Source organism: Eleutherodactylus coqui, chromosome 5, assembly GCF_035609145.1.
Source record: "Eleutherodactylus coqui strain aEleCoq1 chromosome 5, aEleCoq1.hap1, whole genome shotgun sequence".
In the NCBI taxonomy this organism is placed as follows: domain Eukaryota; kingdom Metazoa; phylum Chordata; class Amphibia; order Anura; family Eleutherodactylidae; genus Eleutherodactylus; species Eleutherodactylus coqui.
This window is the reverse complement of record NC_089841.1, coordinates 104216485-104239197: the sequence shown is the minus strand read 5'-3', so window position 1 is coordinate 104239197 and position 22713 is coordinate 104216485. Positions and strand designations below refer to the sequence as shown.

Genomic DNA, 22713 nt, shown 5'->3' with positions numbered 1-22713 from the left:
ATGTTTCACAATAGTCCAGCTACCGTTTTTTATTGAATGCATGTGTTTTTGGAAACTTGTAACATTTTTTGTCATATTCATCAGTAATCCAGACTGTTTCCTTAAACAATAATTATTCCTCTATACAAGTGGAATGCAAGTTTTGGAAATAAACTGATGCAGCTAAAAATTTAGAGGTTAGTCAGACTATTATGAAAAAGGGTAGGGAATAGAGATGAGCGAACGTACTCGGATAGGCACTACTCGTCCGAGTAATGTGCCTTATCCGAGTACCGCTCTACTCGTGCAGAAAGGTTCGGGAGCTGCCGCTGCTGACAGGTGAGTCGCAGCGGGGAGCGGGGCAGAGCGGGCGGGAGAGAAGGAGAGAAAGATCTCCCCTCCGTTCCTCCCCGCTCTCCCCTGCAGCTCCCCGCTCCGTGCCGGCACCCGAATCTTTCAGCACGAGCGGGGAGGTACTCGGATAAGGCACATTACTCGGACGAGTAGTGCCTATCCGAGTACGTTCGCTCATCTCTAGTAGGGAACATTGATTAGTCACAACAAAAAAACTACCGGCCTAATGTTGTGTAGGACCTCCTTGTTCTTCCAAAACAGCTTTGATCTGTTGATGCATGGATTCCACAGGAGCTCAGAAGGTTTCTTGTGCTTTCTGGTACCAAGATATTAGCAGCAGATTAAAGTCCAGTAAAGGCCCATTTAGACACAATGATTATCGCTCAAAAGATGTCGCTCAAGCAACTTTTGAGTGATAATCGTTGTATCATCTGCAGCACAAGATGATCGCTCAAGATGAGCGATAACCTTGCGCTGCCAGCGGAGAATGCAGAAGACAAGCAGGGTGTCCATGCTTGCTTTCTGCATCCAGCTGTTTTCTGCACGGAGCGCCCGGCTGTTATACAGCCGAGCGCTCTGTGCCGGGTATGGAGAACAGAGCTGGACCGCTCTGTTCTTCATACCCAGACTTTCATCAGAGAGCGGGATAAAGCTGAAACAATAGTATCAGCTGTATCCCACTGTGAATGCCTGATAAGAATCATCGTTGTCTTTTAGCTCACTGAAAGACAACGATGAGCGACAGCTTAACGAAAACTGCATGATGTCAGTGCAGTTACACACAACGATTATCACTCTAAAGATGGCTTTTGAGCGACTTTTGATCGTTGTGTCTAAATGGGCCTTTAGTTGTAAAGTTGGGCTCATATACTGTATACATATATAGTAATCATAACTCAGTAGGGTTTAGATATCTCGAAGAAAAGGATTTAGTACCAAATGTTGCCACCTGTGGGATATTTGGGGCTGCATGCAAATGGTATGGCATATACTGTAAAATGCAGCTGGTGAAAGTATTCTGACTTTCTGTTATTAATATCGGTACAGTATGACTGTAGTGTTATGACTCTCACATTGCCTGAACATGTCTTGCTGGTTAAACTTTATTATCAGCAAGGGGGTAACAAATTGATTGAACATTCGCAAGGAGCACACATTGTACCATATCTATAGGAACATGTACAAGGAGCACATTGTACCATATCTATAGGAACATGTACAAGGAGAAGACATTGTACCATATCTATAGGAACATGTATAAGGAGATCACATTGTACCATATCTATAGGAACATGTACAAGGAGAGCACCTTGTACCATATCTATAGGAACATGTACAAGGAGAGCACCTTGTACCATATCTATAGGAACATGTACAAGGAGAGCACATTGTACCATATCTATAGGAACACGTACAAGGAGCGCACATTGTACCATATCTATAGGAACATGTACAAGGAGCGCACATTGTACCATATCTATAGGAACATGTACAAGGAGATCATATTGTACCATATCTATAGGAACATGTACAAGGAGAGCACATTGTACCATATCTATAGGAACATGTACAAGGAGTACATTGTACCATATATATAGGAACATGTACCAGGAGAGCACATTGTACCATATCTATAGGAACATGTACAAGGAGCACACATTGTACCATATCTATAGGAACATGTACAAGGAGAGCACATTGTACCATATCTATAGGAACATGTACAAGGAGAGCACATTGTACCATATCTATAGGAACATGTACCAGGAGAGCACATTGTACCATATCTATAGGAACATGTACAAGGAGCACACATTGTACCATATCTATAGGAACATGTACAAGGAGAGCACATTGTACCATATCTATAGGAACATGTACAAGGAGAGCACATTGTACCATATCTATAGAAACATGTACAAGGAGAGCATATTGTACCATATCTATAGGAACATGTACAAGGAGAGCACATTGTACCATATCTATAGGAACATGTAGAAGGAGAACACATTGTACCATATCTATAGGAACATGTACAAGGAGAACACATTGTACCATATCAATAGGAAAATGTACAAGGAGCAAACATTGTACCATATCTATAGGAACATGTATAAGGAGCACATTGTACCATATCTATAGGAACATGTACAAGGAACACACATTGTACCATATCTATAGGAACATGTACAAGGAGCGCACATTGTACCATATCTATAGGAACATGTACAAGGAGATCATATTGTACCATATCTATAGGAACATGTACAAGGAGAACACATTGTACCATATCTATAGGAACATGCACAAAGAGAACACATTGTACCATATCTATAGGAACATGTACAAGGAGAGCACATTGTACCATATCTATAGGAACATGTAGAAGGAGCACATTGTACCATATCTATAGGAACATGCACAAAGAGAACACATTGTACCATATCTATAGGAACATGTACAAGGAGAACACATTGTACCATATCAATAGGAAAATGTACAAGGAGATCACACATTGTACCATATCTATAGGAACATGTACAAGGAGCACATTATACCATATCTATAGGAACATGTACAAGGAGAGCACATTGTACCATATCTATAGGAACACGTACAAGGAGCGCACATTGTACCATATCTATAGGAACATGTACAAGGAGCGCACATTGTACCATATCTATAGGAACATGTACAAGGAGATCATATTGTACCATATCTATAGGAACATGTACAAGGAGTACATTGTACCATATCTATAGGAACATGTACCAGGAGAGCACATTGTACCATATCTATAGGAACATGTACAAGGAGCACACATTGTACCATATCTATAGAAACATGTACAAGGAGAACACATTGTACCATATCTATAGGAACATGTACAAGGAGAGCACATTGTACCATATCTATTGGAACATGTAGAAGGAGAACACATTGTACCATATCTATAGGAACATGCACAAAGAGAACACATTGTACCATATCTATAGGAACATGTACAAGGAGAACACATTGTACCATATCAATAGGAAAATGTACAAGGAGCACACATTGTACCATATCTATAGGAACATGTACAAGGAGAGCACATTGTACCATATCTATAGGAACATGTACAAGGAGCGCACATTGTAGCATATCTATAGGAACACGTACAAGGAGCACACATTGTACCATATCTATAGGAACATGTACAAGGAGAGCACATTGTACCATATCTATAGGAACATGTACAAGGAGCACATTGTACCATTTCTATAGGAACATGTACAAGGAGAACACATTGTACCATATCTATAGGAACATATACAAGGAGAACACATTGTACCATATCTATAGGAACATGTACAAGGAGAACACATTGTACCATATCTATAGGAACATGTACAAGGAGAACACATTGTACCATATCTATAGGAACATGTATAAGGAGTGCACATTGTACCATATCTATAGGAACATGTACAAGGAGAACACATTGTACCATATCTATAGGAACATGCACAAGGAGAGCACCTTGTACCATATCTATAGGAACATGTACAAGGAGCGCACATTGTACCATATCTATAGGAACATGTACAAGGAGCACATTGTACCATATCTATAGGAAAATGTACAAGGAGCACACATTGTACCATATCTATAGGAACATGTACAAGGTGAATACATTGTACCATACCTATAGGAACATGTACAAGGAGAGCACATTGTACCATATCTATAGGAACATGTACAAGCAGCGCACATTATACCATATCTATAGGAACATGAACAAGGAGCGCGCATTGTACCATATCTATAGGAACATGTACAAGGAGCATACATTGTACCATATCTATAGGAACATGTACAAGGAGAGCACATTGTACCATATCTATAGGAACATGTACAAGCAGCGCACATTATACCATATCTATAGGAACATGTACAAGGAGATCACATTGTACCATATCTATAGGAACATGTACAAGGAGCATACATTGTACCATATCTATAGGAACATGTACAAGGAGAACACATTGTACCATATCTATAGGAACATGTACAAGGAGCACATTGTACCATATATATAGGAACATGTACATGTACTAATAAGGAGCATATATGTAGGCCCTTTTAGATGGAAAAAATGTCAGGCAAACGATGCCCGATACTTGTTCCTGCATATACTAGCTCCAATAGCACCAGCACGGAAGCTAGTATCATTAGCTCTCAGTGGGAAGGATGTAGGAGATTTCTCTCCTTTCGCTCCCCCTCCCTTCTCCATTGACAGAACATAGCGGCCATTCACTACCGAATGGCCACTATTTACACTGAATGTCTATCGTTTATGCAGCCTAAACGATGGACGATGAGCTGATTGCTCATCGTACAGTGTAAATAGCGTCCATTCAGTATTGAATGGCTGCTATGTTAAGTCAATGCAGAGGGGCAGGGGAGCGAAAGGAGAGAAATCTCCTGCAGCCGCCCCGCCTCCCTGCTGGCCGGTCTGTGAGTGAGCCAGCATTTCTAGCTCCCGTGCAGGAGCTTTGGTAGTGAGGACACACAAGGACAAGTGTCGGGCATCATTTGCCCAACATTCGTCCTGTCTAAATGGACCCTTTAGTCCCCCACTTTAGTGGCAAATATCAATGTAGAGCATTTTGCCAGTAAAGATATTGCAACGACAATTTGATAGTTCATCCCTAATGAAGTAACAGAGTTGTAATGACCATCCCTGAGCAATTAAAGTGATGAACATAGCGGTCAAAGCCAGCCAAATTACCAGTTGACAGGACATACTGAAAAATAAATATAAATATTTTTTTTCAAATCTATTACACTGAATTAGAAAGAAATAATTAAGAAAATGTGAGTTTTAGACTATTTCTGCCCATTTATCTCTATATAAAATATAAAATTATTAGGTACTGGCCCTGTCTTGGTACCGTAAGAAAGCCAAATCCATGTCTAAAAAAAAAATAGGTATCAAATAAAAATATTAACCCTTAGAATATATTGTTTTGAAAATATGAAATGCTGATGCGGAGATTTAGGCATCAAAGGCCTTGGTCACAAAGGGGTTAATTGTGGTCCCCTTGTATATATGCATGTACAATTAGAGTCATTGGTGACTGATGTGTACAATAATTGAAAAAACTTATAAAAGGAGGGCATTGCCATCATATAAATATGTGACCAGGGAATATAAAAATACATTTCATACAATGAATTTCCCTTAACGACACTCAGGAGTGCAGTTGAAAGATGTAGATCTTCTTCTAACCGGAACCCTTCTTTCCAGCAACCCCCGGTAACACTGTAACGTTCGGAATATGGCTACATTTCTCTACTTTTTTGTTCTTTATTTAGCATCTGCTACATTTTGAAACATAAGAGCCTTCGTTCAATGTTTTAAATCTCAAGACAAAAGACTGTAGTGAAAGGGACCTCATGTCCTTTTTCTCTTCAAAGTATTTTTTTATCTTACAGATTTGCTATAAAATAAAAGTCAGCGGAAAGAGGATTTTTTTTCCATTTGATTTTATATGGTCTTAATACTTTCCAGAACTAGAAAGTTTCTACTTCTATACAGTATATTGGATGACATTAAATGGCACTTATTCCATCTTTTTGAATTTTGTATAACAACTTCCGTGAATATGATGCTTAGATTTAGTATTTGTCTTTTGCTGATGATGCCCAGGTATGCCAATCTTCGAATAGACTCCTAACTTACTCATATAATCAACCCTACTTTTATTATAGTCGTTTCGTTAAAACACTGGAGGAAATTATAAATTTGCAATAAAACAGATTAAAAAATATTAGTCTTAGAAAGAATATCTATTGCTGGTCTCCTGCATTTATGCCTGGTGAAATAGCATAAGTCCACTTAGCTATAGACAGTTCTGTATGATTTTGGTAGATAGGATACCACCTCCTTTACAATAAACTAGACCAGCATTGCAGCCCCCTCCTCCAGTTCTCCTGTCATATACCATCTTTCTTAAGAACATGAACATTGCTTAGTGATGCTTATCATATGATGTCTTCAAAAAGCAGTGTACATCATAGAAGGACCTTACTTGCCTATGATGGACTACATCAGTGAAGCATACTAATACATTGCTAGACTAATCGAAGGACATAGTTTTCCTAGCTCTTCCTAGTCTCACTAGGGCTAGAAGATACAGAATCTTGGCCTACTCTAAAATAGATCCATCCTCTATTGTGTAGACAATCCCTTTAAAATAATCAGTACCGATAGATGGGTGAATACAACGGTTTAAGGCTTGATAGGAATTCTTCAAAAAACCTAAAATATAATAATTACTATATGACTATAACTTATTTCGTGTGATAGTCTATTTTATTCTGAAGGCTATCACCTACTGGTAACATTTCCCTCAACTCACTGGTCTACTTACAGTAGAGTTATTTACTGAGTCTTGAGTTTAACATGTGTGCTTTGAGTGGAGGTGGACAACAACACAACCAATTAAAAGTCAATTGTAAGTGCCAAGTCATGTGAGGCAGCAGTTTCTTCACTCAATGGGGCTACTCATGGTGGTAATCAAGGCCTGGAGCTGGTTGTGTAGAACTGAATGTGTTGCACATATGTAATTTTTGCCTGTAGAGAGTAACTACTTGAATGAACATCAGTAATATGTATTGAATTAAACCAGCTGTTACCTTTTTGTCTCTAGTCGAAGAATAATTATCACGACCCTAGGGGGGAAAAAAGAGTTGAAGGTGGGAAGCATAAGTGAAGTCATTGTTGAGAGGAAGAAGTTACTCTTTTCCTGTTTTGACAGGAAATGGAGACAAATGTGCTTCCTGACCATTTTCTCATTAGAGAATTAGCTTTTTATTGACCTTAAGGTTAGACACATTTCAGCATAATGAAAACTGGTAGATGTGTTCTCGGCCCGAATGTTTACATGCTGTTTGTTCAAGTGTACAGGTAATGTAAACGAAGGTAATTAAGGTACATATTAGAACACATTATTTTCCCAATGTCCGAATGTTAATGGGCACAGAACGTTCCCATATTACTAAGTGGATATAAGAACTTACTACAATTAATTGTATTAGATATGTCTGTTTATATAGATAAATATATGTTCAACATTTTGCTTGCATTAATGTAACTTGTGAAGAGCGCAGCCATTGTATTCTGCGTTACATTTCACTGAAAAATATTTATTTTAAAGTCTGGAGATTTAGTGTAACATTTTACAAACCTTAGTTCCTATGTGTTACCATGTACTTGTTCTCAAAGCTGCTTCTCCACTGATACGGAGATGTACATCTGACCTATTTACATGGGAGGCAATTTAGAAATGTAACAGAATGAAAAGTTGCCGAATGACCCTGTAATTGATAGTGCGGGCAAGGAAAATGTATTTATTTGTACTTCACCTACTATTTCATCTGGGTTACTGCATATCAAATTGTCACTGCACATATACTTCACATTTGCACATCTATCTATTCATCTATATATATATATATATATATATATATATATATATATATATATATGTGTGTGTGTGTGTATATGTATATATATATATATATATATATATATATATATATATATATATATATATATATATATATATATATATATATATATATATATATATATCAGCTCTCCTACAAGGTATATTTTTGTCAATTTGTGATGGAAAATTCCACATGAGACACTAAGGATCTTCCGTTCTCCAGTATCTACATCACAACCTTTATCATTTATTTCCACCTTCCTTTGTAGCATCCATAGATAATTTTTTCCATTTTTGCATTCTTGCAGAGATCTTTGCAGAATGATAGAAAGTGCACATATATATTTTGTTCAAAAAAGGATTTCTTAATATGTTTCATATAGAAAGTACTCAACAAACTTAAGTCACAATGAGATTTTTTGATTGCTTCACAGTGATTTTTTTTAAAGGGAAATGTCACAGGGAAATTAACTTTTGATATAACATAATAACATAGTAGCATAGTAATATAGTTTGTAAGGCTGAAAAATGAGATATGTCTATCCACTTCAGCCCACTATCCTGCAATGTTGAAACAGACGAATGCAAAAACCCCATGAGGAAGAAAACAATTCTCATCTCAGGGAAGAAATCCCTTCTGACAAATTTGGCAATCAGGTTAACTCCCTGGATCACCAAGGCTTCTGAAGTAATCATTAACTATAACATGCAATATTGCTATACTCAAGAAAGGCCATGGACGCCCTCTTGTACTATTTTAGCAAGTTCGCCATCACCACGTCCGCAGGCAGAGAGTTCCATAGTCTCACTGCTCTTACAGTTAAGAACCCCCTTCTATGTTGGTGATGAAACTTTCTTTCTTCTAGAAATAGATGATGCTCCCTTGTTATAGTTACAGTCCTGGGTATAAATAGATCAAGGGAGATATACCCATCTTGACCCTAAAAAGAAAGTCAGTCTATATCTGCTGAGCAACCTATAAACTCCCAATGGCAAAACACAGTTCAAGAAGCTTCTAGCCAAGGTCGGACTACTGCCCAGCTAGTAAAGCTCTGTTTTCTATAAACTAGGAGGCAGAAAATGCCAAATCATAGCTGCCAGAAACAGGTAGTCTGTAGTGGTCACTTTTCAGCTTTCAGGTTCAAGAACTGGGGAAAACTTGCCCTACTCAGAGAATAAATGACATAGCATCAAGGAGTCATCCTGGCTGCAAACCAAATATCAAATTTAGATGATCAGAATATCAGGTTAGATTAATTATTGCATCCTAGGGTTTACAGACTGAAACAATGTAGAATACATTTTATTAAAGTGGTTGTCCCACCTCTAGCTGTTTTGCTGCAGAAAGCATAAAGCTTCATATATTGTGCAGTGGCGTAGGTTGGTATTGCAGGCTGAGCCCTATTCACCTCAGTGGAACTCATCCTGCAGTACCAATCCGTGCCACTGCACAATGTATGGAGCTATCTGCTTCCTGAAGCAAAACAACTAGAAGTGGGACAACTCCTATAAGTAGACAGCAATTCTTTAGGTAGGATCCTTTTTACATGGAATGAGTATAGTGCAAAAAATTGTTGGATCGTGCAAATTTGAATGATAATCAAGCATTGTAAACACAGCCAATGACTGAATAGCGAACAAGAATTTGTTTGCTTTTCGTTCATTGTTCATTTCATGTAGGCATAAAATTCACTGTTTAGTCATTTGCATATTGTTGCGTGTAAACAGCAGTCGTGTAATCGTTCATGTTCATTGGTACAATGAATGTGAATGACTGAACAAGCGGGCGAATATAATGTAAAAGATATATCTGCCAGTATAAGCTTTCTGGATGAGCTAACTCTGTCATAGTTCACTTGTGCCAACGATTTATCGCTCTAGGAATCCAGATTTAATCAAATGCAAGACAAAGAAATGAAAAAAAAATCCTTGTTGATCTTACATTGGAAGTGAGAAAATTGTTATTTGCCTTAGGGCCCTTTTACATGGGATGATCAGTCAGGTGTAGATGCCTAACAGATCATCTCCGCGATTATTCCAGGAATGATCATGACTAGTAGATGGTGGTGGAGTAGTTCAGGGATCATTCCAGAACATCTGCTTCCATTCACAGTTACCAGGCAGTCATTCATAGATGAACGACTGCCTGTTTACATGTGCCAATCCATTGGTGTGTTTTCTGCATGCATAAACTGAACGACAAACAAGAAGTGAACAAATTCTCATTCATCGTTCAGTCAGGGCATGCATTTACACTGAACGATTTATCAGCCCATGTAAAAGGCCCTTACCCTAATGGCCCATTTATATGCAATGATTATCACTCAAAATTCATTCAAACGATGGAATATGAGCGATAATCGTTGCGTGTAAATGCTGCCAAAGTTCACTCTTTGGCTGAACAATGATTTTAAGGTGAGCTTAAAATCCATCATTCAGCTGGAGAGAGATAACAGGGACCTGCACAGGAGTCGGAGATTACATTGTATTCTGCCGACATTGAGAACAATGGAGCTGTGTGCAGAGCTCAGACCACATGCTGTGCTCCGCAAACAGCTCCCGGAAGCCCTCTAACACGCAAATGAAGCTGATAAAGTGTTAAAGGACATTAGTGTTCATTAACCCTTTATACAAAATGATCGCTAAAACTCTCAATCTTTCAATCATTTGAAAGATTGCCTTTGCGTGTAAATGGGCCCTAATTTTGTAGCAGTGAAAAACTCAAGCTACAATTGATCCTCACTAACAGTGCTGGTGTGACATTTGTTTTCACTTAAATTCATTAAAATTAATCCAGCACATAACCAAATCAAAAGAAGTTCAGGTTTTCCAGAACAATACGCCAGGAAGAGTAGATAATGATGTTTTTTGAGGAGAAGGAGGAAGACAATGAAGCAACCAGAGCTATATATGAAGTATTTTTAGCTGTACAAATAGACAATACCATTGGGCTCTATTGTAACACGGACCTAACATTCATCCTTCAAAAGGAACTAAATATAGAAAATGAAAATACATGTGTATAATAAAAAGCAGATCTATTTGTGGATGGGAAAGGTCTCATCCAGTGTTGGTGACCTATTTCTATGAATTGCTTTTGCACGGGACGATTATAGTTCAAAAAATTGTTCAAACAAGCAGAAATGAACAATAATTGTTTAGTGTAAACGCAGCCAAATCGTTTCCTTCATGTTCATCGTTCATTTTATGTAGGCATAAAAATCATGGTTGGCTCGCTCACTAATCGTTCGGTTCAAATACTGAGCCTTCAGTCCTCTCAGTCACTTATATGGCGAATGTGAGCGACTTAACCATTTCTTGTGTGTATGAGCCAACGATGTATCTGCCTGTATAGACAGGCTGCCCGAGTAATCTCTACCATTGTTTGCTTGTTTAAACAACAAATCGGTAGATCTAAACAGACCGTCAGGACAAAAGTGTATGTGAGATTGCGCACGCTTCAGCACAACGTATTTGCACTGTGAACGAGGCACTTTTGTGTGCGTATATTGGTACGTTTTACTGTACTTTTTTTGCACACAGAGAGCATATTGACATGGGCGCAGGACACACCTTCGCCATGATTTAAAAGGCTGTTTAACCTTATGGGGTTCAGATATGTTTTTCTTTTCATCGAATTTTGTTGCAAAGTGTGGACTTGCGCATGTATTAAGCACGCATTTGCGCACCTCCCATAGACTTCTATGGGGGGCATTTGTACGCAAATGTCTACAAAATTAGAGCATATCCTATTTCTTTCTGTGCAAGCAAAAAAAGGCATATGAGAACAAACCCACTGGAATCAATGGGCTCTATGCTCTGCATAGATTTTGCGCATCCAAACACGTCCATGTGAAGCTGCCCTTAGTGTTTCTTGACTTCACACTATCTCCAGTGTGTAGTGCTGTCTTCAAATGGTAAAATTGTACCACTGCTTATAAAGAACTTTGGCATTAATATTTGCACTTGGTCAACCCAAACTTTTACCGTATTTAATGCTCGATCATTTTTGCTTCCTTTCTATATGCCTAAAGTCTAAGATTGCCTTTGGATACTTCTTATATTTCAATATAGATGCTATTTACATAAACAATTGTGTCATATACTACTTTTTTTAATTTACATCTCTATTCCTAATCCTGTAGGCTGTTGCCAGTACGACCCTATCATAGAGACAGCCCATGTGATCACAGTGGGTATCTTGGAGAAAGGGGTCCTTTTCCAGGTTGATCTCATCCCCATTTTAATGGGTTATGAGAACCTGCAAAAGAATAGAGTAAGAATGTTAGCAAACATAGAAGGGAAATATGTACTTGAGTCTTGGGATGAGGACCAAGATCTCCTATTACAGGTAGTAAAAATGCAGTTACGTCCAGCAGCGCCTTAAAGGGGCATCATTTTTATCTTAGCTTAGTAACAAGTGGTTTAATTGTGAATGCAACTCCTGCCTATAGTATAGTATAAGAGGAGTAAACTAAATTATAAGTATTACTCTATAAATTGTAAAATGTACTTGGAGGGGTTGTCCCACAAAAACAACATATCAACTGGCTATAGGATGGGTGATAGGTATCTGATTAGTGGGAATCCAAGCTGCCACGTGGGGATTCCTGAATGAATACCAGTGATCATGATGAATAGGGTCCTGAGTGTCCTCAAAGGAAATTAATGGCCATGTATGGGTGGCTGCTACTCTATTCTTTTCAATGGAGCTGACAGAATAGCCAAGCACTTGTACTCAGCTATCTCCTGCAGTCCCATTGAAAATGAAGGGAGTAGCACCGCATATGTGCAACTGCTGATCCATTCAATCTCCTCCCCACTGCTGAGGGGTGCAATAAGCCCACAATGAGGAGGAGAAGGTGACATAGGACCCTGATTCTCAATATTGGGTTGGGGGGGATCTCACCAATGTGACCTGCCAATCAGACTTTTATCGTCTAGGTGATAAAAGTCTATCCTAGTGCAACCTCTTTAATTTATTCATACCCCAGTGGTTGGACCCCCACAGATAAGATACTTATTACCCATCCTATTTTCGTGGGACTTCACCTTTAACTCTTTGTAGTAAACCATGCTTCAGGATAGTATAAAATCACTGCTGAGAAGTACAGACTCGAGCAGAAAATAGGTCTAGTGCTTCATATACATAAAGTAGCCTATGCAATCCATGGCAATGTTCTGCAATCGTTCCGAATAGCTTGAATCAGCAATAGTTCCCATTTCACTTAGGTTTTCCTGAATAGACTTGTCTTTCATAAAAGGAGAGAAAAGTTGCTCATTGTATGTGACATTTCCACAAAAATGAGAAGCATTGCGTGCGGCTTAATTTCCTATTTAGCTTTTATATTTATGTGCGCATTGTGCCACTTGTGATATATTTCTAAGAAAATATTTAGTTTGTAGTTTTAGTAATGAGCGTGAAAGCTCCTTAAGCTGAAAAGGATAAACGCACAGAGCGAAGGCATGTGGGAGTCACTCTTTGAGTGGTAACAGACCTGCTGACTGGGTTTAAAGTGCTTACATAATCCTATGGCATTACCAGCTGGCATTGAGACGTCGACTGGGGTGGCAGTTGGTTTCAGATTACATCTGGAATGTAACCATATAAAACAAGGTTTAAACTGTAAAAGTTGGAATCTGACATTTTGTTACTGTTTAAACATATGCTAAATACCTTATCTAGTCAGCTGCCAGGGCATGGAAATGTTAAAACTCCAGGCAGCAAACCAAAGTTTCACCGGTTGCCCATATTCAGACAATGACTGTGATGTTTCTATATCTAAAAGGGACTCAAACATGAAAGAAATTAAATAGACCTTAAAAGCAAACTTTTTTTTTAATTTGCTGCTTTTAAAATTGCCATCCTGTGTTTTATCCAAACTGGCAATTATATTCCAATTTTCTGGTTATTATAAGAACACCTTGTGCTCGTCTGTACCCTCACAGCCACTAACCAATCACCATAACAACGTGTTCCGAACACAAAATTCAAATAGAGAGATATTCTTAGTTTAGGACTCCTTCCAATAAATATTATACATATTTAAGGATCTGTTGTGTACCAGAAGAGCATGTTGGCTTTCTTGGCATTGAAGCAAGTTAGTGATATCATTATGGATTGAATGTCACTCATAGATAGTGATACGGTATGCCTGTCTTTTTTTGCCTTTTCCGTAAATGTTGCAATACAGTATATAGTATTTTCTACTCTCTAATAACAGATTGTTGGCTGGTAGCTGATATTAATACACCAATTACTATGTTTTTATTACATGACTACTGCATTTTAATGAGCATGAATAATTATAGCTTTAGTATTGTACATTTTGTGTCATTTTAAGATATCTATACATTTCAAGGTACAAACACGGCTCTTACTTAAAGGGTTTTTTTAGTTGTAAGCTAATGACGGCCTATTCTTAGGATAGGTCATCCATAGTTGATCGGCAAGGGTCTGTCACCTGGGACCCCTGTGGATCAGCTGTTCCCAGGCTGCTATGCTCATGTATTGAGCTGTTGTGAGCAAGAAGCAGACAGATTTGTTCCCACTGCAGTGGCCAGGCTTGGTATTGCAGGCATTCACCTCAATATGAGGTTTGTCTGCAATACCAAGCTTAACCAATGTAATGGGAATGGAGCTGTCTGCTCACTGGCTCACCAAACAGTTTATTGGCATGGGTCCTAGGTGGCAGAACGCAGATGATCTACTATTAATGGCCTATCCTAAGAATAGGTCATCAATAGTTTACAACTGACAAGCCTTTTAAAATGGTTCTTCATTTTTTGGTAAAATGTTAGTAGCCTCATATAAGACATAGGGCTTACTGTGGGGGGTTCAACATGTCTGTAGGTATATCTATATGCATTCTGTCTATACATGCAGTTAGGGCCAGCTCCAGGTTTATATGAGTCCTTGGGGGACAGGGTCAACTTAGTAACTTATAGACCTCATTGTGCTCTGGCCATAAAATAAAATAATAAACTCACTGCCATCACGCTCCCATGGTCTCCTCCATCTTCCGCCTTAGCTACTTCTGGCCATTATCACATAGAACAACATAAGCAGTAAATGACATCTGCACCTTCCTTGTCACTTAGATGGTGCAATGTTCAGGATGCACTGGGCTTCCTGCAGTGGCGCTGTCATAATCAGTTATGTCAGCATCTTAACCCTTTCCAATCCAATGTGTATCCTGGTTTTCCTTGGGGGCTTACTCTTTTTCTGCCGTTATACAACAGCGCTCTATGCTGGCTAAAGCCAGTACTGCATGAGGTGACACATTGGATAGGCTCCGACAGCAGAGAGGCTGGCAATATACAGTAAGAGTACCCCAATGGTCATCTTCTAACATCAGAGCTGTACAGCCTTAAATCATAATGTCTTTAGACGTCAGACAGTGGATTGGAAAGGGTTAAAGATGTAGCTAGAATTAATTTCAAAGATCAATGACCAGATTGATCCCACAAGAGTAGGTTGTCCCAGGCTCAGTGGGATCAAGCACCTGTATTGAATTGCTACATCCTAACGATGTCCCAGTATACAGTAGATACTACTTTTTAACAGTACAGTGCCACCAAAAAAGAAAAATTCTCTATGCCACCGATGTCACAGATAGTCAACGAAACCATATATATAATGCAAAGCCAAGCAGTATGTCCACATATCTTATCTTCTTGAACTACTACGAGTATTAGGTAGAGGGAGAGTTATAACAACTCAGGAAAATGGAAAGCGGAGTTCCCTCTTTGCTTCCTTAATTTTCAAAATGTCCTCTGATAATGACTTCAGGTTTTAAAGGGGTTCTGACATGAATAATGTTTTTATGCTTTAGCAGCCATTGTTCCCTGGTCTGCCTAATGGACCCAGGGAACCCATGGGTTAATGGCTGCTAAAGCATAAAAAGATAACACTTACCTGTTCTTCTGTTGTTGTTGACATCGGGGGGTCATCTCCCGGCAGGCAGTCTTCTTCCTCCAGCAGCCGGGATCGCGCGCATGCGCAGTGGAGAGGTGCCCTCTGACAGGAGTCAGGACGGGCTGCGTCTCCACTGCGCATGCGCAGCACTCCGGAGTTCAGCCGGACGGACGGGCCGCCCACAGCAAGCACTGCTTGTGACGTGCTTGCTGTGAGCGGTCCGTCCGTTGACCTCGGAAGTGCCTGACGGACGGACCAGAGCAGGAAGCGGTCTTTTTGACCGCTCCTGCTCTGCTTTAAAGGCACAGAAGAAGATGCCGGCTGGAGGGGACATGCCTGGCGATCGGGCCAGGCCAGGCAAGGTGAGTACAATTTTTTTTTTTTCATGTCAGAATCCCTTTAAGGAGTTAGCGATAAGTGAGTAAATCCTTTCAATGATCTGCCTGTCTAAACGTTCTGCAGGAGCGCTAACAGCTAGCGGTGACGTCACCTGTGGAAAAGGGGCATTAGATACTGCGTCCACAGCAAGTGAAGCATTGTGAGTGCACATACACCTAGTATGACAAAATGAGGTGTTTACTTATATCGCCAGGCAAGAAATAAAATAAGATCGATAAGATTAAAAAATGAAGCATACAATTAGTCTTCTTCACTCTGGGCACTCACTTAAATCGTGCCGCCTTTGGCACTTGTCTAGTTTGCCTACAATTAAAACATCCCTGGATATATTGTATGTGGTGCATATATAAGGCATACATAGCCATCTATAAAGTGATATAATCTGCACTGTTTTAATTGTCTGTGTTAAACACACCTAGGATGTGTCTCTGACACATTTTATCGAGAAGCTCCTTTTAGGAACAATACCCCTTTAACTCTGTAGTAATATGTCAAACTGTAAGATTGATTTCACAAGAATGTTAAAAGTGTAAAAAAAAAGTGCTTGCTTGTCACGTCTTGACCCAGATGGGTGTAAGTGTTAATAATACATCATATTGACAGTGTGTTAATTAATTTGATAAGTTCTCTGTCAAAAAAGTGAATTGGTTCTTTAGTAATCTCTAATCCCAATTGAATTTACATTGGAAGTGTCCTTAGTTAAGACAACCATAGAATAAAGTAATTATATACTGAACAAATGCTAAGACAGCAATGATGGTGGAAAATTTAACATGAAATACAAAATTAATGTTTCAAATCTTAAATGATTGACATAAGGGGTTAATAGGGTTAACATGATTTAAATAATCTCCTAGAACAAAAGTGGCTAACACGTACATTGTGGAGTTAGGTGATCAGAGGATCATAGACCGTCACATTTTTGGATGCCCCAATACCCCCATATTAGTTATAGCTGCTGCAGTTACTAATTGCATTAGCTTCTCAGCCATGTATTCTTCATGAAGAAGTGCTGCTCCTCTGATCTGGTATCCGGAGTGCTAAAATTGAAGGATTCTAGAAGTATATTAAAATTGAAGGATTATGAAAGACCCAACACAACTAATACTGGTTGAGACATAAGTCCTTATATAATTCTTCAGTGAGCCTTTCATTAGAAAAGGGTGGTGATTAGAGATGAGCGAGCATACTCGCTAAGGGCAATTGCTCGAACGAGCATTGCCCTTGGCGAGTTCCTGCCCGCTCGAGAGAAAAGGTTCGGCTGCTGGCGCGGGGGAGTGGTGAGTTACGGCAGTCAGCAGGTGGGAGCGGGGGCGAGAGAGTGAGAGAGAGATCTCCCCTCCGTTCCTCCCTGCTCTCTCCCGTAGCTCTCTGCCCGCTGCCGGCACCCGAACCTTTTCTCTCGAGCGGGCAGGTACTCGCTAAGGGCAATGCTCGCTCGAGCAATTGCCCTTAGCGAGTATGCTCGCTCATCACTAGTGGTGATAGACACACTGAAATATCAATCTATGAGAAGACATTTATTTGTCTTGAAGTCATCAGGAGAACGGACTAGTTTCTTGACACTGAAATCTACTAGTCTGGTCCCAGCCCTGAGGTCTACTGGTAGATCTTTATCTACTGTTTGGCCAACACATTTCCATAATCTGCTTCCATAATCAATAAATTATGGTATTGATGATTCAGCCAATGGGACCGACAAGTAGTCTGTGCCTATTTTATTTATCTGTTTTAACAATACAATTGTGTAGAATTGATAGAATGTCATTACTTCATTCAAGAATGACATCATTTGTATCTGTAGATGGTCATCATCTGGAACTCATGATCTTCCGTGCAGAGAATTTAGCTGCCTTAAATAGAATACTTTTGTTGTGGCGAAATCGAAGCGAAGTATTTCAGTATGAATACATTGCCATATCAAGCCTTCTGATAGGAAAAAAAGTTACATACCACCTATTGTATAAACCTATAATGCACATCCAGTCAGACTTTTCTCACATTAAACCATTTGGTAGCCATGTTTCTAATCTCTTTTGTAAAGTATAGGTCCTCCCTTGTTTATTAAGGTTTGTAGAAATCTCTGTTCACATCAAAACTAACAAGGATGACAGCTACTTTATCATGAGATAGATGTATTGTGCAAATGTACTAATTATTATAATCTTATTTTTAATCATTTTTCTTCATTTTTTCAGGTGACATTTACAAAGAGAAAGTTTGGGTTAATGAAGAAGGCTTACGAGTTGAGTGTATTATGCGACTGTGAGATAGCACTTATCATCTTCAACAGCACTAACAAACTCTTCCAGTATGCTAGCACGGATATGGATAAAGTTTTGTTGAAATATACAGAATACAACGAGCCACATGAAAGTCGAACAAATTCAGACATCGTAGAGGTAAGATTATATATGTTTGGTAATGCCAGGAATATTCATATACACAGATGTGTCAGCCCTTAGCCTTTCCTGAATTAGGTTGGACAATTTGTCATGATACTAATTTAATACAATTTCGTGTCATCCATTGAAAGAATATACATTAAATGTATACTTTTTACATAGGAGTCTATGGGTGATGGATGGCAAAGAATTAATTGCATCACACTTTATACATTGTAATATGCATTAAACATATATGTTTTTTAAACTTGGGAGCCCATGGGTGACGGATGGACAACAGATGTCTGAAGAATAGCATCTAGTGTTGAGCAAACCAAACCAAACCATTAGAACTCTGTTTTGGTTGAACTTTGCTAAAAGTTTGGTTCAGCATGAACCAGAACGGATCTTTTACCAAAGTTGAACCTGAAACAGGGTACTACTGATTTAGGTCGCTCAACACTAGTCCTGAACACTGGTGTATAACAATGTCTAAGAGCCATAAAAGCCCTGTATATCTCTCTCAGAGTGTTATACAAGACTTTTACGGCTCTTTGATAGTGTTGTATACCAGTTTTAGGGGGTTTGGAGAACTTCCAGTTTGGTTCAAACTGATTCGGACTCAACCAAACTTTTGGAAAAGTTCCGCGAAGCAGTTGAACTGAACTTTTCAAATCTTGCTCCTCACTAACGGCATCCATTGAGGTATCTGTCAGACATGTACATTTTTTTCTTGTTTGTTTAACATCTTGTTCCATATTTCTTGGGATATCTCAGTTTAAGAGACAAGTTAAGAAAGGACACATCTGTATTTCATGCTGTTTCACATTTGACCATACTATGGTACTCACACATAGACTATTTCCACTAATGTTTGAGTATTAGAAGCCTCCATGAAGTATGGGCGCCATGTAGGCAACATAGTCATATTGAAGTAAGTGCAAGATCGCTAACATGTATAGTAGTTGCACTTGTGCACATTTGCCTTCTTTTCAGTAAAGAATACAGTGCTAAACAGACACTCGTACACTGCAGATGTAATTTATCATTTTTAACTTATTAGTACATGAGGAGCCAGCTTAATTTCAGATATTTCACAGATGCCACATTCAGTTTACTTGTAATTAGCAAATGTAATCTTCAGCATTTACAGGAAAGGCCACAATATACATTAAGGAAAAGTCATCCAGTGCCGCCAATTTCAGTAGGACTGGCCAACTACTGTACGTGTATGGGGGCCTCCCGAATCTCTCCAGATACATGAAAGCAAGGGAGAGAAGTATCTGGCATGTTGAATTTCAAATCCCGAAGCCACAACTAGAGTTCCCTGACAGTAGCTCACCTCTCTCAACCCATTGACAACACATGAGCAAACTGAGCATCCATGTGTATAATGGAGCCAGGAGAAATAGCTGTTCGTGCTGAAGCTACTGAAGGTATATGGGCAATGTTAGCCTCTTCCAACCTTCATAAAAATGCTCAATTGAAGATATTGCAAATGTTGTAGGCCTCATAGCACCCGCGTGGATTGAATGCATGCCTCTATTTATGGCAAGCAATAGAACAGAACATTTGACCGAGTCATAGGTCATAACAATAAAGTACATTTTTTCATCATTGCATTCACATAACACAGTAGCACAGTCCTTTTAATATACAGTCTATAACAAAGACGTTGCTTGGCTTCCTAATGTTTTCCATATATCCTGGCTTCTGTAGAACGTCATTGTGCAGATGTGTAGGTGGCAGTGTTGGGTTTGCTCATACTGTGTTCATGAGACCACCCAGCCAGAACAAGGAAAACATTTACTCCATGTGCAGTCTACACAATGTTGTACAGTCAGGTCCAACGCACATCATTTGGTGCACATCTGATATTAGTATTCATACAAAAACTACTGAAAAATAGCTACAGAATACATGGAGAGGATCCCTGTGACTTGTTAAATGACAGCTAACTTTTCCTGGAACCCTACTATTTTTAGATTCAGCACTTCATCTGACTGATATCCATTACTTATCACTAGAAGTGAATGTTTGTTCATTCTTTTTCAACTTCATAGCATTTAAAGGTATACGAATTTCTGATCCTCGATTAAAATATCCAGTATACTTCAGCAGACCACAAGGATGACATTGATATGATGTAACATCAACAACAGCTGTTGAAGACAGTCTGCAGCCAAAAGTTTAAATATTGGGCTGCAGATCATTTCCAAAGTCTTCCTTGTGCAGTAGAGACCTTTGGTTCTAAGACCGATGGTGGTAAATGGGTGGTCTGTGGACAGTCCGTACAACAAGTAAATGATCCCAGCAAACATGGGCAGGTCTACAATATCTTGACTATATATCCTGCTACTCTACTGCAAGCATGATGTGTAGGTTCCTAGTAAGAATGAGAGCGGAAGAAAGTCAATTCAACCCTCCGATCCTGGACAGACAAAGATGGCCGCACTGCTTCTAGTGCACACTGTGCATTAGTGTGCATCTGTAGTCTTAGACACTACGTGGTGTTCTTGCTGACCACTACTGCTCACATGGGCAGCACTGGTCAATCAAAGCAGCATGTAGTGTCATATAATGCACAGTATGCATCAAGTAATCAGAGAAGCGATGCGGCCATTTTTGTTTGACCAGGACCAGAAGTTTTTTTTTAAGAGTCTGATTTCCAGAGAAACTTGTAAGAGTTACTAGACTTGCAATAAGCAGATCATTTCTTATATAAGGTGTAATTGTTCAGAAGCTGGAAGCTACTATAGCAGATTTGATTATGTTTTATTACTATCCAGCTCTTTCCATAGTATGTTACTTGGGCTATATTAATAATGCATAGCTAAGTATTGACTATCCACAATACAGACAGTCCCTCGCTAACATAGAGGTCTGGTAGTTCAGCTTGTTTTCTGCTTATCTGTAGTCAAATGTTCATTAATATTTATGTTCTTTTTTAAATGGAACTATTCATCCACATCTTTGTTTGGTAAGAGTCAGGAGATGGAAGAAATGTGAGTGTATCTAAGTCCAAGTGACCATCGAGTAATAGAAACAAAGGGGAGAATTCATAAACCTATTTACACCATAGAAAAGTTGAACATTTTTATACAAGTCTTACTTGTGCAAAAATGTGCAACTTTTTTGGAATTTTACACCACCCTTGCCACTTTTGTAAAGTGAGTAGCTTGGTGGGAGGGTGCAGGGACTGTTGCAGCCCGTCAAATCCACTGTGATTTCCATCTGAAACTGATGTGACTTATAGGACAAATCTATGGCAGATTTTATCTGCTGTAGATTTCGATAAGTGGCTAGCACAGGATGCGCCATTTTAACCCCTTAAAGAACAGATTCTATGGTCCCAAAGGACCAGACAGTTTTTGACGATTTAATGCGTGTGGTGGTTTATGGCCCAATTTTTTTTTCTTGTGCTGCCAAAATTATTTCTGCTCCATTTTTTTTCTATGACATATAGGGCTATTTTTAATACCTTTTTTCCAATGAAAGGTTTGCCATCTTATTAGGGATAATGTGTAGAAAAAGTAAAAAAGATTTATTAAATTTAATTATTATATTTACGCTAAAACAAAGTACAGAAATGGGTTTGCCATTTTGTTTTGGACATTATGATATATAATTTGTATAGTCCCGGATTACAGGGTGGATATGGCAATGTAATGGTTTAGGTTAGCATGGGGGATGGATTGTTTTTCTTTTTTTTAAACATGACATGTTTCAATTTATTCTGTACTTTTTTTGTTGTTACTTTTTTATAACAACTAGGTCCCCCATGATGTCATATAAGATGTCTGGGGGACATTCACAATTTAATTTTTTTTTATGTCACAGTTTTCCCTATAACTAAGGCATTGATAGGTGCAGCATCCATAGGAGCTCCAGTTACTGGGGAAAACATCCCCCTATAGTCATAGTAGTCATAATGAAATATAGGCTGGGGTCTGCTAAGACACTGCAGCTTTGACATTCTGGAGATCACCAGCAATCATGTGATCACCAGGTCGAATGGAGGGAACACCACTGCCTATATTCTCTATATAATGCTCATTGAGCCTGTAAAAGAGAAGCCAGCCGAGCACCCGACCTGTTCCTGCTAGATTGCAGGAACTGTAATCCTGCACCATATTTTTATTATGTCACAGAATTAAAGCCTAGGACCAAGCACCGTATA

At 39.0% G+C, this 22713-nt stretch overlaps 1 protein-coding gene across 16 annotated transcripts in view; it reads left to right on the top strand.

Annotated features, from left to right (window-relative positions):
- MEF2C (myocyte enhancer factor 2C) overlaps positions 1-22713 on the top strand; it is a 261095-nt gene that overhangs the window by 146953 nt on the left and 91429 nt on the right. For all 16 annotated transcript variants that reach the window (XM_066602975.1, XM_066602984.1, XM_066602973.1 and 13 more), the window contains one exon: positions 18348-18551. In XM_066602975.1, the coding sequence (XP_066459072.1) occupies positions 18348-18551 (204 nt within the window). The remainder of the gene's footprint in view (positions 1-18347; positions 18552-22713) is intronic.